Genomic DNA, 18,866 nt, shown 5'->3' on the forward strand with positions numbered 1-18,866 from the left:
TTGTTTGCTCTTTGTGTGTGAAATGCAGCGAATCTGTACTGAGCTGCTAGTGAGCAATGAGGAGTGAAAAGGTAGGAGTGAGAACCCCGCACTGTGAAAATAATTCACACCTTTTCACTAAGGCAGCAATACCGAAATAAAACGGAAAGCACAATTGCAGCTTTCTGCATATCAAAACTCACATTTAAAAAACTGCATTTAAAAACAACAGAAACATTTTGACTTGTTTGCTTAACTTCAAAGATGAAATTGCACTTCTCTTCCAGTTTTTGTAAATCATACACATTTCCATCAATATATATATTCCATCATTATTACTGAAGAAAAAAAATTGTAGTACAAAAGCAGGCAGCAATTGCATTTTATTGTTACTGTGAAAAGAGATTAATACCTAGAACTTAGGGGACTGTAAAAGAAAGCGTTACTGAATTTGGGTGCGGGGAAACTTGTCCCTGCATCAGTACAAAAGGTCACATTTCTACCATACAGTACAGGGAACATAGTGACTGTAACAGGCACAGTTAATTAAGACTGATGGGATGTTGGATTTTATTTGCATGCTAGTGGGAGTTCTAGCAGGCCTGTGTTGAAATAGTTGTAATATCTGTCCTGTGTCGTCAGGATATATTACAGATTGTATTAGGTTGACCATCTCAGAACATCAGTGAACTAGCTGAAGGAGAACTCCCACAAGAGCAAAGGCAATACTGGATCTCTCGGGTGAGTTTGCTGGTTTATTTTGCTCTGCACTGGGAAAAACTTTATGAATATGTTTTAACGTTATAAAATTATGTACAATATGGTATAAAAGAGTGTTTTAGAGTGAATTATTTTAAATGAGTTCAAACAACTAAAAACAAACGGATGTTTCAACCAAGTTTTCAGTCTTCTTTTAAGGATGGCCCATGAGAAGATATTTGCTGGAATTCCCATGTCCAAGGTACATGTGGCATATACTTTTAAGGCTATATTTTGAATTCTAGTAACACAGTCTAACTGTCCAATCCCCTAAAACTAGTGGTATGCAACAATAGAATTGGATGGAAAATGCTGAGTCTGCATATTACTGTTTTAAGACTTGTTTAGGGATGTATGCACACACACTACCACACCAACTCTAAGGCTGACCCCAACAGTCATCCTCTCCGCAGTGTATGAGAGACATGTGTAAAGAGGAGGACTACGTGTTCCTAAATGGTCAGACAAAGCCGGACAAGACTACAGGATACAGTATGTTTCAGGACAGTGAGTGGCAGCAACAGCGAGAGGAAAGGGTAAATAAAGCTTTTTCCACCAATTTTTGCCCATGTTTACTAAAAAAATAGTTTAAATTAAATTTACACAGTTTTCTCCAAAGTTTTCTACTCAATCATCCTGGACATGTTTGCTGTGTAAAGTTTGCTTCTTTAGTTTTGCCCTAGAGGCTAATGTAGCTAACAATTAGCTACAGAAATTAACTACATACAAGCTGTGTGCCTAAATCATCACACACCTGCAGTAAAGTAATCTCAAACAGATTTGATTATGTAGTTTCTGACACTGTATGACATATGAGAAGTGGGGGTGTAGAGGGGCTACAGCATCCCCAGATTTCAGGATTGTTTACCTGATAATAATAATAATAATTAATAATGAAATAGAACGTTTAAATAATCTGAGCATAGTGTGTGCTTATTTCAGGGTTTCAGAGTTTTTTTTTAATTTTATGTTTTATTTTCAAAATCTGCACGAGTCACACACTTTTTAAGGTAATGCCAAAAAAATTCAACTCACACATCCCACATTTTGAATATTTATTATATATAGTTATGTTCCTTTAAATCTGGCATTTGGTGTGTGCTCAAGTATTGAATGTCAGTGTGTAGACTGACTATGGGAGTGACGCAATCAGTTACCATGCCACTCATTAACAATCAACAATGCGGTGTGTGCATCCGCAGTTTGTGTCAGTGATGTGTATTTTGTTGTTTCTCAACATATTATGGGACATTATGCCTCATGTAGCACATTATGACATGTTTGATATGATTTAGCCCAAAAAAAAAAGCATATCATCTGCATGATGTCACTAGACACTATAAATCATCACAACCAGAAGAAAACCTTGTATATCCAAAATGGTTTCTTTACAAGAGAAGGTAAAAAATGTTCTTAACTTTGAATCAGAGTTAATGGCAGTAATTTTAGAGCATTTCTATTGGTCAATTCATCAAGAAATTGAAACACAATATAAAGAGCAGCTGGCATCTATATGCACATCTAATATCTAATAGCACAACAATAGCAAACCCTGGTTTTCAGGAAATTGCACACAGCCAAGGAAGAAGCTTATAGAAGTGGGCACTGAACAAAGGAGTCAAAACTGCCAAACACAAATACAGGGAAAATCTGGAACAGCAGTTCTCCTCAAATGACTGTTTCTCCATCTGGAAAGGACTCAAAACCATAATCAACCACAAACCCAAAAGCTTCAAATGTAGTAGCAGACCTACTGCTGACAAACCAGCTCAATAACTTTTATTCAAGATTTGAAATACAAAGGACATCTCTCCACTCCCTCCAATCTAGCTTTAGACTGTCTGCTACACACTGTCTGTAGCCTCTTCACACCTGACCCCCACCTGATCTCACCTCCTCAACAACTACAACCCACTCCCCACCACCTCCCATCACCATAACTGAACAGCCAAACCGGCCATGTTCTCAGGAAACAGAAGATCAGGAAGGCTGCTGGCCCTGACGGTGTCCCACCTGCAACACTCAGGCGCTGTTCTGAACAGCTTTCTCTTATCCTCACTGATCTCTTCAATCAGACCCTGACCAAATCTGTTGTGCCTGCATGCTTTAAGTCGTGTGTTATTTAGAACAGTGTGTTACTTAGAACAGCTAGAGCAAACCTGAACCGTGCCATAAGAGTCGCAAAGCGTTCTCATGGTCAAAAAGTGAAGGATTTTTTCCAGGATCCCTCAAACACAAGACGAATGTGGCAAGGCATTCAGACAATCACAGACTAGAAAGCTACTCGTCCCCCCTGTGAGAACAACATCAACTTCCTCAACAAAATAAATAAATATTTTGGAAGGCTTGAGGTACTGAACACCACTTCTGCAGAACAATCTACTCCTCGCCCTGACGAGCAGATACTCTGCCTGGATACAGCAGATGTCCGAAGAACCCTGAGGAGAGTGAACACTCGGAAAGCGGCGGGCCCCGACAAACATACCAGGGCGGTTGCTGAAGGAATGTGCTGATCAGCTGGCTGGGGTTCTCACGGACATCTTTAACACCTCGCTGAAACAGGCTGTCGTACCATCATGCCTAAAGACTGCCACAATCATACCGGTGCCCAAAAAAACCACAATCTCCTCCCTCAACGATTACCGCCCTGTAGCACTCACCCCCATCATGATGAAGTGTTTCGAGAGGCTGGTAAAGGACCACATCACCTCCAAACTCCCTCCCACATTCGACCCGTACCAGTTTGCTTACCGCCCAAATCGCTCCACAGAGGATGCCATCTCCTGTGCACTTCACCTGAGCTTAGAACATCTGGAAGGAAGAAATACACATGTGCGCATGCTGTTTCTGGACTTTAGCTCAGCGTTTAACACAATCATCCCACAACATCTGATAAGCAAACTGGCCCCCCTTGGCTTCAGCACCCACTTGTGTAACTGGCTGTTGGACTTTCTATCAAATAGACCTCAGTCTGTGCGGGTGGGCAACAACGTCTCCAGTGCCATCTCTTTGAGCACCGGCTCCCCTCAGGGCTGCGTTCTGAGCCCGCTGCTGTTCACCCTGATGACCCACGACTGCTGTGCCAGGTCCACTACCAACCACATCGTGAAGTTTGCACATGACACGACAGTTGTGGGCCTCATCCAGGACGACAACGACCTGGACTACAGAGAGGAGGTGAACCATCTGGTTGACTAGTGCAAAACCAACAACCTGGTCCTGAATGTCGAGAAAACCAAAGAGATCATCGTCGACTTCAGGAGGACCCAACCCAACCACACACCACTCCTCATCAAGGACACAGCAGTGGAGATAGTCAGCAAAACGAAGTTCCTGGGGGTACAGATAACGGACACTTTGACCTGGTCCACTCACACTGAAGCTCTGGTCAAAAGAGCCCAGCAGCGCATGCACTTCCTGAGACGGATGAAAAGAGCACACCTTCCCCCTCCGATTCTCTCCACCTTCTATAGAGGCACTGTAGAGAGCATACTGACCAGTTGCATCACTGTCTGGGCAGGAGCCTGCAGCACCTCTGACTGGAAGTCTCTGCAGAGAGTGGTAAGGACAGCAGAGAGAATTATTGGGACTTCACTTCCTCCCATACAGGACATTGCAACAAGTCGCTGTCTGACCAGAGCTCAGAACATAAACAGAGACCCCTCCCACCCCCACCATGGACTGTTCTCGCTGCTAGCCTCTGGAAAGAGGTTCCGAAGTCTTCGAAGCAGAACAGCCAGGTTCAAAAACAGCTTCTTCCCACATGCAATAAGACTGCTGAACTCTAAATAAATGCTGCTTCAATTCTTTGTTTTAATTACTCCATACCTGGGAGCTACAGGGCAATACACCCTCTTGTATATATACTTATTTAAAATTTATTTTTCTGTTGACATAAAAATATGTTTGCATATGCGCCACACTCTGCACTACATTGCACTTTGCACTACACTGCATTACTTATAATTCTCCCTGATCTACCCTGAGCCTATGCAACGTAATTTCGTTCTAATGTGCACTGTACGGTGTAAATTGAATGACAATAAAGTCTGTCTAAGTCTAAGTCTAAGTCTAAGTCTAAGTTATCTTACCAGTTCCTAAAAAGCAGAAGATCTCCTGTCTGAATGACTGCAGACCAGTTGTCCCAACATCTGTAGTCATAAGGTGTTTTGAGAGAGTTTTACTTCAGCACCTCAGAGTCATGACTGATGCCCTCCAGGACCCTCTGCAGTTTGCATGTAGAGCCAACAGGTCTGTAGATGCCACTAATCTGGCTCTTTCCTACATTCTGCAACACCTGGACGGCCCTAACACTTATGTCCGCGTGCTGTTTGTAGACTTTAGCTCTACTTTCTACACCATCATTCCTGACCTTCTACTGCCTAAAGTGTGGCATAAAGTGTCCCGGAGCTAAACACACAAAAACTGTGGGGATGACCATTGACTTCAGAAAGAAACCCACCACACGGCCTCCACAGGAAATACATGGCTCCACCGTCAGCGTCTTCCTGGGCACCACCATTCAGCAGGATCTCAGATGGGACATGCACAGCACTGCATTCATGAAGAAGGCCCAGAAGTGTCTGTATTTTCTGTGACAGGTCAAGAAATTTGGGCTGCCTCAAGCGCTGCTGGTCCAGTTCTGGTCCAGCAGTGCCATAATAGAGTCCATCATCACATCCTGCATCTCCATCTGGTTTGGCTCTACATCTTTGCACACCAAGCGTAAGCTGCAGAGAACAGCTGCAGTCCCAGTCTCCTCTACTGTAGTCAGTGCACATATGCATTTGACTTGTTGCAGTTTACATATTTAATAAATATTGCTGTTGTCGGAAAGAAAACCTCATACGTATCTCCAAAATGGTGACTTTACAGTAGAAGGAAAAAACCTATTTTACTCTTAACGTAAGTCAATAGAACCCGACTTTTTTCCAAGTCATTTTGGGCCGTTTCTTTTGGTCCATTCAAATGACAAAAATGGAGATTTCTTCTGACAGCAGCGATATGTTAACGTGCGTTTACATTTATATTTGCTGCTCAATTCTCTTCAGCTGTACATACTGTATATATGTGCCTCAGTACTGCAGTACCTGTATCTGTACTATCTACCACATCCTTTTACTTGCAGTGTGCATATTATCTATTTTGTGTTATATAGTATAGATATATAGTATATTTTTTTCTTTATTTATTATATTGCATTATTCATGTTGACACCTGCACCAAGAGAAATTACTTGGCAAATAAAGATTCTTATTTTCAAATTATTTCAAAAAATGAAAAAAGAAGTGGAGATAAATAGTTTCGCCCCAACAGTGATGATATGCAGCTTACAATTTCAGCACCTCTGATTTAAAACACTTTCCCGTGTCCCTGCTGTTCCCCAAAAAATAGACAAAGGTTCAGACAAAAGTCATGTTTCAAGATATCTGTGACTACCATTAGCTATGCAAAAGACTTTTGTTAATATTTGTCATACACTGTCAGTAAAATGATGAGCAAGTCTATTTGAGATTGCATAACAACTCAACGCAGTTTGAAGTGTGTGCTGATTTAGATATGCAGTTTACACAGTGTTAACCAATGTACAAAAACTTACATTACTTGTTAGCTAAATTAGCCAAGTGCAAAACTAAAGAAGCACATTTCAGACACCAAACATGACTTTGACTGATTATGAGGGGGAAAACAGTGTAAATTAGAATTTTCACTGAGCTGATGCACAAATATTTTTTTTGTTGGTTTTGTATGTTAGTATGGTGACTATGTGCGCTCTGTCCTGCAGCTCCGTCGGAGGTTGGAGAGAGAGCAGCAGGAGCAGGAGAGGCAGCGGGAGCTGGAGGAACAGCAGAAGGTAAAAATGCAGTGATGCACTGATCTGTAAGTGCTATTATTCATTATAATCAGTTACAATAATATTCTACAGTAAAGGAGGATGCTCACTTTTTGGCCAAAATAACATTTTTAGGCAATTTTAAAACACAAAAATCCAAGAAAAGCTCTGTGTTTTTTTTTGTTGTCTATATTCCACTAGTACAGTCGTGCTTTGTTGATTTTCTAAGTGAAAGTAAGTTAACACATCCTCCACAGAGAACATATTTCAATGCACAATCACAGTTTGTTTGCTAAGTACTAAAAAAAATAAAGGATGAAATTTGAGATTTCATGGATTCCTAAGGGGCTGTAATCATACTGAATCACTGTGAGGTCAGAGATTTACACGCCTAACATGCAGCTTTCTAAATGCCAAGGCAAGGCGCCGGCCGGCCCAGCCTCAGCTATGTCCATCAGTGGCGATAACACTATTTATAACCAAGTCTGATACCCGGGGCTGTGTCTTTCCAGCCTTCCTCAACAGACTTACTTGTAAGCCTAATTGCGCCTGATTGCATTACTTGTACATTCCTCTTGGCTGCAGCTGCGTTTGCAATGACCCCTGCTGCCCAAACCAAACAATGTTGAGTAGAGTTATGGCAATTCTTACAATATTACTGTTTCTGCACTTCCTTCACATGAACAGCCAACGGAGGGAGAGCATGGCGAGCTGGTAGAGCGTCAGCACTGTAGTGAAGGCAGAGGGCCCAGTGTAGGCCCAGGGAAGGTGTGTTTGTGTGTGTGTAAGGAAAGAAGCCTCCCAGCTGCATGTGATCTGCTGCCAGCACATCGACGGTCTAACGGGAGAGCGTGAGGTCACCAAAGGACAGACTTGTTGTTGTTGTTTCCATTGTGATTGGCAAGTCTACAAGTCTCGCCTTGCCGTTCTTCTGAGTCTAGTCCCAGCTTTCAATTCTGGAAGCATCAAATGGCATAAAATAACAGCAGCACAGACTAGGGCTGCACAATGTGGACACAATACTACACATTGTGGTTGTGATATGCTTTACAATACTGCATTGTTGAATCCATAATGTTACTTACGAAAAAATGGCTGTATCGTTTATTTTTGTTGGATTACATTAGGCTCAACACTAGAACAAAATCATGAATGGAGCATCTAGATATCTCTGTGGGGTGGGCCAGGGGTCATGGGCAGCCCATCTACGTTTTTCGAAGTCTGCTGCTCCAGTTTTCTCTGTTGCTAGCTGGTTGGTTAAAGGGGAACTCCACCGATTTTGTAAAATTACTCAATCAGTGGTTTAGATGTAAACAAAACCATTTAGAGTGGTTCGGTGTGAAATGCGCCTTTATTGAGAAATTTACCAAATCAAAATTGTTCACCATTATAGGATGGGAACCAGACGTCCAAAACATTTAATGGCTCTAAAAGCTACATCTGGTTAAGTTATTACACAAAATAGTTATGAATGCTTTGCTTGGTACATAAAAGTTTTGTAGGCCAAAAGGCCTAAAAAGTATTTTTAACATAAACTATTATGCCAAGATCACTTCCGTGTTTCCTTTCAAAACCACATTCTCAACTGAGATTAGTGCACGCAAGCTAACATGCCTTTGTTGTTACTGGCCTTCAAGGCACAGTTCAGCACAGCTAACGCCAGCAGCAGCTTTTGTTTGCAGTGTCTTCTTACCTATTTTGGAAGATGGCAGGGCATGCGCAGGACTTCGAGTATGTCTGTTTTCAAAATGTCATAGAGCCATATCGATTTGAACCAGAACACACAAAGGAGTTGCAGAGAAGAAGAGAGGGAGAGAGAGGGAGAGAGAGAGACTGAACCCGCCGGCGCCAAAGCAGGACAAACCAGGCTGAATGCAAATTGGTGGTGTCAACAACAATCTACTTGCTATTCTGCTTACCAGTTTATGGGGTAGGAGAGCGAGGCAGATAGTTATTTTACTGCGTGGTCCATCTTAGACAGTCTGTAAGCTAACGGCTAACAGTGATATATGCACAGTGGCTAACGAGGACTAATTTATTTCACTCATGAATGTTTCTTACCTTGATTCCAGTTTCTGTGGTGGAAAATACAACAGAGGAAACATCAGGTTTCTTTAGCAGCCGGCATTTGAATGATTTAATGATTAAGTAATTTTGCAAATTTTGCATCTAAATGATTTAATGTAATTTTGCATCTAAATGATTTAATGATTAAGTAATTTTGCAAAATTGGTGGAGTTCCCCTTTAATGTTTCCTGGCATACCTAGCTAGCTATCATTTGTTTATGATGAGATCATTTGGGTCTGGGAAATCGAAGAGTTTATCAACATAGAAAAAACACTAAAATGCTAATAGACCGCTTGCATTTTTTTTAGTTCCATATGAGCATGCCACACTAAAAGACAACAGCAAAGTGTGCATAAAACGTCATTGTTATAGTTTTCTACACACATTTCAAACAATTTCAAATCAGAAAATAAATATTTTATGTAACTACTCTTAATTCAGACTTTATGTATGTAGTTTTGGTCTGTTCAGTGGGGCAAGATGATTAGTTGGTGGGGCATTGCTCCAGTAAATGACACCCTGATGCTGAACCTGGATTACATGATGGTTGTGATTCATCCAATCACCCACAGCAACACTTACCTGGAACTGTGATTGCTCAACATGGTTACAGCTCATTGTAAAACTAAACAAAAAACCCTCTGTGATTGGTCAGAGGGCTCATCTGCACATTGCAGCCTTCCAGGAAAAAACAACACTAGCTAGACATTTTTTTTTTCTCTAAAAATGTTCTCAGAATATTACATACATGTTCTATTAAAGTTTTCAGAGGGAAGGTTTTTTTTCCCAGAATGTTCTTCCTAAAGGTAGGATAACATTCTCTAAAAACATCATCATGTAACACAATCTGTGGTCCTGACAACATCCTCAAACATCATCTGAACGTTGCTATTCAAATGTTATATCTTAGTTAACATTTTGCCTTATAGGAACATTATTTTAAATGATAACCATCCGTAAAATGTTCTTTGAACATTAGATTAAAAGGTTTTCTTAACAAAATTATTACAACTTGAAGTTAGCCAAATGTGGCAATGTTCCCTAATAGCTGGGATCATACTGTGCAGGCATAAACTACATAAAAATGATCTTAAATTGTTCTTGGTACGTTTTGTTCTAGGAAAAACCCTTTAATTTGAATAGGACCTTTTAATTACATGGAGGTTATACACAAACATTTCTTCAAACTTGCACATCTCATTTGCAAAACTAGTTCTTCAAAGGCCTATTAAAAAGTTCTGTACTGAACCAAAGTTTTTTCTATGGCATCACTCCAAAGAACCTTTTTTTTAACCTTTCCTGAGCATAGATGGATTACTCGCCTTCTCCTATCCACGTGTCATTTCAATAGGTTTTCATTTGGCCCCTAATTGCAAAAAGATACAAACTGAAGGTTGACTACTTGCACTTCCTTCCTGCCCAGCTGCTGACTTGGTCTAGGCTTAGAAGAGACAGAGGCCTAATGCTGGTCAGTGGTAGATGAAGCAGTGACCGGCCTTGGTTACCATGTGTACTCCATTCGATCCATTTACCATCCATCACCATCATTTTCCAAACCAAATAAATAAACAGAACTATATAGACAGCTTTGGCAATCCCTCTCCCACCCTCCATTACTCCTTTGTATGCCTACGGGTGTGTGTTTGGGAAGGGGAGCAGGGTGTGAACGTTTCAAGCGTCTGAGGAATGAGGTGCCGGGACATGTTTTTAAAAGCCGTTACAAGCGGAGGCGCTGCGTTTCAATGCTTTCCATATGCTGACAAGCTCCAGGCGTAGCACTCTGCCTATAGGAGCTACACAATGTGCAGGAAGAAGTATCCTCACAGGACATGTTTTAAGTGCAGAACAGCAGAGGGTCAGGCCCAGCCCTATTATATCACACTACATCAACTGGATCGTCCCGACACGGACAGAAAGGCCTGTCTCTTAGCAACACAGGAAGCGATTTTTCAGCATTAGGTATTCTGCAGTATTTTGGGGTTAGGCTTAAGGTCCAGGAGGAACCATCTCTTCTCAGAAGAAGACAGTTAAAATACTTAACCTCCTGCTAAATATGTGAACTGTCCTCATCCTCCAGACCAGTAGGCACTCCTACAGCAACACTTTTGCAAATGAGATAAAGCCCATATATGTGATCTTCTTCTGCTTTTAGCAAGATCACTCCAGGCAAGGAAAAGCTATGCTCTTATTTTGTACTGGCTGCATGATGCAAAAACACATTTGATGATTCAAGCACGCAGTTAGCATGATGCTAGCAGTTGGCTATAAGTTTCCATTGCTTGTTACCATCATTATTCTCATAGCTCTGGTGCAAAGCTAAGGATCCAAATTTCAAAGGCCAGACCTCTCGGCTGATCGACCAAGACCCCTCGGCTGATCGACCAAGGTTTGGATCTTTAGTTTTGCACTGCAGCTATGAGGATAATGAAGGTAACAAGCAAGGAAACTTATAGCCAACGGCTAGGATCACGCAAACTGCATGCTTAAATAATCACAAATGTGCCTCATAGCGTGTTATTAATTGATCTCAAATGCACTTGTGTATGGTGTTTCGTACACTGTATGACTTTAGTATATACCAGGGATCGGCAACCCACATGTTAAGAAGAGCCATTTTGTCCCTTTTCAACAAAAATGAAACCACATTAGGAGCCACAACATTTCATGGCCATTTTGTTGAAGGTTTTACCATCTTGGCTGTAAATATGTCTCAGTATGTGCAGATGTCCTGGCATAGGCTAAAATTAGAAAAAAAAATCCAACCTTACTTTGATCTGCTTTGAGTTTTAGCTCAGCTAGCTGCTTTTCTCACATCTCCAGCAGAAAACTTTTCTGCAAAAGTAGAATAGTGTTTTGTAAAATGTCTATTAACATTCTACTTTTTACGAAGCTGAAGTCAGCTTCTCATTCGCCAGTTTATTATTCAAATTTTCCTGTTAAATGGTGCCTGAGGTGCCAGATTGTAGCTAACTATGTAGCTAACCGTTGCACCATTTAAGGTGGAATGAGAAAATTCAAACAAGAAGCTGTCTGACTTCAGCTTCGCGACTTTTTAGTGCTTGACAGTTTCTCGTTGCAGATTAATTGTCTCAGGAAACCAGCTGAGTGCTTAGAAATGCAAATGACTCTGTCCAGTTATCTCCAAATTATCGATTTTCCTCTAAAATCTTTCTTTTTGCCTTTTTGTTAGCTACTAGGTAGGCAAGATTGTTATCTGCGTTACTATGTGACCAACAGTCTGCACGCCAACCTTCAGGGTTAAAGGGAGAATAAGCAGTTGTAACTTCAGCGTTTAAGACCATTTCTTGATAAAACTGTGCTGTAATGATCAGCAGAGCTTTATTTTACTGCAAACGAGGATTATTTTATTTTTACCTAAAAATTTAATTCTGCTATAGAGCCGCAACAGAGCAGTAAAAGAGCTGCATGAGGCTCCGGAGCCGCATGTTGCAGACTCCTGGTATATACTATACATAAATGGAAAAAAGTATGGACAAAAATTCAGGCTTCAAGATCAGTGCTACTACTGTTTTTAGCTACATGCTGTTGTCACCTTAATGTAGACATTAGTATGTTATACAGTGACAGCAACCACATAAACAAGCCTGTTTGAGATTACTTAACAACTTGATGTGGTTTGAGGTAAGTGTGTGATGATTTAAGCATGCAGTTTACACACTGCTAATCAGGGCCACGTAAGCTTCCATTACTTGTTAGCTACAATAGCCTCGACGTTCCAGTGCAAGATTAAAGAAGTTCAAAAACGTGGCTAATTAACTACATTTAGAGTACAAGGAAAACTGTAAATGTGACTTTTGGCCAAGTTATCAGTAAGTTTTTTCTGTTATTGATCATATTGCTAATAAGTTCTTGAGTGTCAGACTGAATTGTGTGAGGTGGGTCTGTTTGTTTCCTCTGAAGAAGAAGGAGGAAGAATGGAAGTTTCATGTGTCGAAACTAGCATCTGAACGTGAGTCACTCCGTGAGAGATTACACAGGCTACGTGAATTTAGGGTGAGTTAACACCATTAGCCTTACACATAAACACACAAACACATGCACATACATGTTTGTTTTTATACCTTATCAGGATGTGGGGTCATGCGTATGTCCCTGTATGTCTAAATTTGATAAAGTACTCATTTAAATACATCAGCTGCCCTTTACACTATGTGAACACTTTATGATGAATTGACAAATAGAAATGGTCCAAAATTACTTCCAATAAAACATTTAGGTCACACTTTATTTGGATGGACCCCTACAGATGATCTACAGATACTTAAATCTTTCAAAAACTTTCTGGTGATACTCATGATTATCAACAACATTATAGTTCGTGTTAGGTTTAGGAGTTGGTGTAGGTTTTGCCCTGAGGTTAGGATTAGGGTTAGGTTTAGGGTTAGGGGTAGATTTAATATAATCTTCCACACTCAATTTCAAGTTCACTTGCATTTAATAGATATTTAGTTGAATGTTGGGCCATGTACAGTGGACCATCCAAATAAAGTGAGGGCCAGGAAGGTCGCTGGTTTGATCCCCAGACCTGACAAGACATGACTGAAGTGCATTTGAGCAAGGCACCTAACCCCCAACTGCTCCCCGGGTGCCGTGGATAGGGCTGCCCACCGCTCCGGGCAAGTGTACTCACTGCCCCCTAATGTGTGTGTTCACTAGTGTGTATGTGCACAGATGGGTCAAATGCGGAGGTGAATTTCCCCGTTGTGGGATTAATAAAGGAAAACTTACTTACCAACATCTACATCAAAAGTAGCCTTACATTTTCTTTCTTTCCCTGAAAATTTTTGTATTTCCCATTTTGGGGATATGAGTTTTTGTTGTTTTGATATGTAACCACGGTGCAAAAAGTTATATAATAGCTATAAAAGTTATATATGCTATATAATATTAGAATAAATAGAAACTAACATTAAGTCTGCAAATAAAATTAATGATTTCTTTTTTTTTTTTAAAGTAGTTTTGGGCTAGTTAGAAAAACACCAAGCCATTGTATAGATTTGTTAAATTTCATCACAGCACATGTTTTAACTTAATGAAGTATTGATTAGACTAATGACAATATTGGGCTTCCACAAGGAGAGATTTGGAAATCGTTACTAATTATATTACTATTACATGCTTTTCCGATAAATTCTTACTGCCCAGACAAACAGCTTTTAAATAGAATTTTCTCAGGTGACTAAGACTAAAACTTGCACAATGCTGTATATGTAATAAAAAATGTTCTAAGCTTAAACCTAAATCTAAATTTAAAAAGAAATTCCTTTAAAAAAAATCAGGATCACTTTGTTGTTTCTGTAGGTTCGCTCAGTGTTTCTCTGGCATTCCTACAAATTCATGCCATTTTTGTCCCGATACGTACACACATGCCCAAATATACACAGATACAGAGATAAACCACACAGATGTGAGATTCAAGGACAGACTGACTCAACCAGACCAGATGTTACATCCCACACACTGAGCAGTGCCAGGTCCCTCTGCCTTAGACCATCACGGACACAAAAGGAAACCACAATTTTTTAACAATACACAAATGATTACAAACTCAATTCTGATGGAGAATATGTCAACTCTCATAAGTGCACAGTGTTCTGAAACTATCCATGATTTGAGTTTTATGTGACTGAGCACAATTATATCTGGTTTCAGTTTTTCATATCTGATTACAGTGCTTGAAATCATATAAACATGTAAATGAAATAAATGATACACATTAAGCTTGTTCCTGGGAGCGTACTACAGGCTGCTGTTTTACTTATTTACACTCAGTTTTCTTCTTTCAGGACTTTCAGAAAAGAGTGTTGGTGCAAGACTTGGGCCTGGATCCAGATAAACCCAATGAGAAGCTCACGCAGCTTCTTATGAGACTGTAATGATGGTTATATGAAGGTGTTATATGAATGATGGATATATGTGGGTGTAAAATTGGCTGGAGAAAAAGTGATGTTACAGTATGATATTTCAGATTTAGCATGTTAAAGATTTAGCATGTTAAAAAAACTATTTGGCTGCTGCAATATTTTGATTTTACTGAACTTAAAATAATAAGTTGACAGAATACAACTTGCTAATTATTGTTCTGTTAACTCTATTAAAAGTTCAACAAACAATAGATTAAGGCAGTCAAGTTGCTTACTTTAAGTTAAAGCTACACTATGTAAGATTTGGGGATTTGGAGACCTCTCTGGTGGAAATGTGTAACTGCACACAACATGCTGAAAGAACATCAGCTGTGTTTTGGACCTTGTTTATGGTCGTTTATGTTTGCATCTCTTGATTTAGTTTGAGGTCTGTAAACATAATGTACACCTACAGATGCTACCACTTTTTCTTTTCCAATGTCAATACTGAAGGCTTGAGTATCTGCCGATCCCGATCAGATATTTCTTCTTTAAAACTATGCTTTAACCCCTTAACAATTCAGCCTTATTACATACAACGACTTCAGTAGCTACAAGGACTTCAATGCAAACTAATGGAGCTATTCTTAGGTTATAGAAGTGTGTAATAATACTTTGGGCCTGCTTATTAAGGGGTTAAAATGGGCTGTTTTTAAATGAACTCAGGATGAGCACCTAAAAGTAGACTATGATGCTTAGAGTACTCAAACACTCTGCTACCCCATAAGAAGAAATACACACCTAAAAACAGTGTTAGTGTAATATTTCAGGATAGGTTTGTTATAGTATTGGATCCATACTTTTTCCCCTCCGATATCCAATCCAGCATTTTCCTGGTATCAGATCAATCAGATCAAAATCTCTAATTACATCACTGCAGTGTGGCTAATAGGAGATAAATAGAGCTCTTGGTGAAGCAATGTGGGTCATAGCTGGCAAGAACTAAAATGGTCAAGTGACAAATTAACACAAAGTGACGATGAAGTGCTAAGATAAGCATGTGCATGCCAACTTAATTTTTCATGTGACATCCATAAGGAGTGCCTTAAAGGAGTACACCACATTTCAGATGGAATTGTGGGAGGTGTGGTTTTGCAGTTAGTCTCCAAAACAGGTGTGATCCTTACACATGTGGCTCATAATATCTAGATTTGTGTGCTTTCTTCAAGAACTTTCAATGGATCCTCACAACTATGGGAAAAGTGTGAAAAGCAGAAGAAAGACAAAAGAATGAGAGAAGAGAAAGAGGTGTATATGTGGAGGGGCTCTAGCATTTCCAGCAGTGCAGGTCTAGTATTAAATAAAGGAGAATCTGGGGAGTCATGTTGCAGCGCGTCTGGACCCTGAGGGCAGGAAAATGCCAGGCTCTAGTGTTTCTCTCTCTCTCTCTCCTCTCTCTCTCTCTCTCTCTCTCTCTCCTCGATACATAAATACAGACATCACAAAACACCTCGATCTGCCTCAGCCATGGCTGCTCTACACTAAAATACTCTAGTCTGTTACTATTTTAATTCATCTTGTGTCAAGCTGTGCAGCATAATCTGATACAGACTGTGCAAATAAAATAAAATTGAAAACATCCTGCATCAAATAAAGTGGTTATTTCAATTATCACTGCATATCTGTTTTGAGACTGTAAATGATACACATAGTGTATCAAATAATCAAAACCATGAACAATATAACCTATAACATACTACATAAGTGCATGGAATGCTTTTCTGCCACTTGTAAAAACCTGCTGAACTCTAGCCCAATTCTTGCCAAATTCCGTTTGAAATGAAACGCTTAACTGAGCGTAATTTCAGGATATTTTGTTCTGTCCTCTAGCTGCACTATCACGCAAATGGCTTTGTACGATCAACCCCACTCTTTATTTCTTAATATTAAACTCATCTTGCCTTTTAAGGCTCTTTCAGCTCATTTCATTGTGCCCTAATTCTTTGCAGCACAACAAACAACGAGCTTTTCTAGGCAGTACTTCTGTATGAAAAAGGCTCCTCCGCAGCTGCACTAAGAGTCAGAAATATAGTCGAGGGAAATGAGAGAGGAGGTCAAAAGAGATCACTTGAGACAAATCAGGTCAGCTCGAGGTTTCGTCAACTTGACAAAAGAATTGCTACAGGCAGGGCTTACGTGGTGCACATGTGTACCTACACATTCAAAATGGAGTAATCTGGAGATACTTGTACACACACACACACACACACACACACATATGCAGACTTGTTTTTATGCCTTGTCATGATGTGGAGTCATACATGTGTATTATATGTAGGTACTTACATGTATTAATATATCCTATTTGTTTTATATGTATGTCAGTACCTATACGTAATCTAATAATAATTAAATATGCCGTATGTATTATATATACAGTCGCAGACTAAAAATTGAACATCCCTGGTCAAATTACATTTTCTTAATTTTCAAAACACATCTTCCACAGGGAAGTGACTCAAATATATAGTTTTCTGCAAAAATGTGCCGTAACTTTTGCACTGGCCACATTTTATGTTTAATATTGTGCATTTAAATGTGTTCACTACTGAGGATGTGTTAACATATTTTCACTTCATCAAAATGTAATTTACCACTCAAACTTTGGCATATGATGGTATATATAAGTACCTATATGTTATAATTATATGTCCCATATATGTTACATACATATAAGAACCTACATAACCTATATGTGCCCTGTATGTATTATAGGCAATATGTATTGTAATAATATTTAGAATATATAATATACTGTACACAATGTGTGTAAGTACATGTAAATATATGTAAATGCCACTGAAAAATGACAAAAATGGAGATAAAAAGTTTTCTTCCGACAGCAGAGCCATCTATAGTTACTTTACAAGATCAGTGCCATGTCTTTGGTTATGAAGATGAGTCTTGGTTTTTTTTCTGGTTTTGCTACGAAGTCAGGACATTTTTCCTGAAAACGTACAAGAACAAACTCACACACCTACACAAAATGGAAGAATTCTAAGGTGAAGCCAACACTTGAAACCATGTGAAACACAAGTATGTAACATCTCCAGAGAAAGAGTAGATGCCCCGGAGGGAATTCTGGGAGGAAGATCTGAGTGCTGCCCCTCTGTGCCTCAGCTTTGAAACTCAGCATGCAGGCCTCATTCTCCAGCTTTTGGAAATACGTCCAGCTCCAAGGAACACATGACCATACATATTCACATGCAGTGGGGAAATGGGATAAAACATAATGAGCATCATAAATAACTAAACCACATAATGGGCCTTTCATTTCTGTAAAACAACACGTTCAGAGACAGACACAACACAACTCAGGGAGACTGTTTTCAGGGACGGTTTAGTGTCTCTCTACTTTGATCCCCCTGAAAAGTCCTTTGAGCTTTTTGCATTCACTTCAGTATTTTCATGGTGAGCCCTGCACCCTGCCTAACCCTGCGAAAAAATGCCTAAAGGGAGAAAAGCAGGCAGGTTCCCGGCACTGATCTCCACCTACTGCTCCTACTGCTCTTCAGCACTTTGCCAGTGAATGATTCTATTACAAAAACGCCTGACGTCACACTTACTGCACCAGAATCTTTGATGGTAGTAAATGATACCTTAGACTCGACACAATGTCTCAGTTTATGGCCTGCATCATTAATAAAACTACCACTACAGGAGTTTCTGCACAGGAGCACAGTACAAGGAGTACACCCAGACACAGCTCAGCATGCCAACCAAGTCATTTGCCAACCAAATCACATGCTGACTGGAGCTTTGTAAGGTTATTCAGTCATCAGCCACTTCTGTCAGAAAGAAAAGAGAACAGATTATAATTACAAGGTGAAGCTGGCCTCTTGCTTGTATCCCAGTTTCACATGATGACAAGAGGCTTTGGAGAAGATTACATGTCATCAACAAGACACATCTGAATGGAGTCAGGGGCTTGCAGCAGGTGGGTAAAGGCAGATTAACAATGTGCAATAGGGGTGCTGCTCTGTGCTTCTTGAGGACATGAAACAAGTTCCAGAAAAACTTTGTTAGATGAAAGATCTGAGGACTAACACACCACCATCTTTTCTGGACATCACGGCTGTCCTAACACAACCGTGTATCTTTGAGAATGCTAACTTTGTAAGAGCAAAAAAGCTTTTTTTGAACTGTAATGTACATTAATAGAACCAGATTTAGTCCCAAGCAATCACAGACCATTTTTGGGCAGCCAGTGTTTTCATATGGTGTAAATAACAAAAAAAATATTTTGATATGACTGGAGTAGTGGCTACATTCACAGCACACATTTAAAGAGGCACAAATCTGT

At 39.9% G+C, this 18,866-nt stretch overlaps 1 protein-coding gene across 5 annotated transcripts; it reads left to right on the forward strand.

The window, feature by feature from the left end:
- The first annotated feature begins 675 nt into the window (after window positions 1–675).
- Window positions 676–15,135, forward strand: LOC118811385 (golgin subfamily A member 6-like protein 4). Of its 5 annotated transcripts, none has more exons than XM_036575551.1 (6): window positions 676–720; window positions 886–940; window positions 1,152–1,274; window positions 6,524–6,592; window positions 12,561–12,653; window positions 14,447–15,135. In XM_036575551.1, exons 2-6 carry the CDS (start codon window positions 899–901, stop codon window positions 14,534–14,536), a joined length of 417 nt encoding a protein of 138 aa, XP_036431444.1. In that variant the 5' UTR covers window positions 676–720; window positions 886–898; the 3' UTR covers window positions 14,537–15,135. The 5 variants fall into 5 exon arrangements, with proteins under 5 accessions (XP_036431444.1, XP_036431448.1, XP_036431445.1 ...); XM_036575552.1 differs by having other exon boundaries at window positions 686–720; window positions 879–940; XM_036575555.1 differs by lacking the exon at window positions 14,447–15,135 and having other exon boundaries at window positions 12,561–12,832.
- Window positions 15,136–18,866: the final 3,731 nt, after the last annotated feature.

Source organism: Colossoma macropomum, unplaced genomic scaffold, assembly GCF_904425465.1.
Source record: "Colossoma macropomum unplaced genomic scaffold, Colossoma_macropomum, whole genome shotgun sequence".
NCBI lineage: Eukaryota > Metazoa > Chordata > Actinopteri > Characiformes > Serrasalmidae > Colossoma > Colossoma macropomum.

Bases quoted from the DNA above. Each gene is read 5' to 3' on its own strand.
- LOC118811385 (XM_036575551.1), top strand. From the start codon at position 899: ATGGCCCATGAGAAGATATTTGCTGGAATTCCCATGTCCAAG. The intron at 941-1,151 runs GTACATGTGGCA...TCCTCTCCGCAG, and splicing joins CTGGAATTCCCATGTCCAAG to TGTATGAGAGACATGTGTAA. The intron at 1,275-6,523 runs GTAAATAAAGCT...TCTGTCCTGCAG, and splicing joins AGCAACAGCGAGAGGAAAGG to CTCCGTCGGAGGTTGGAGAG.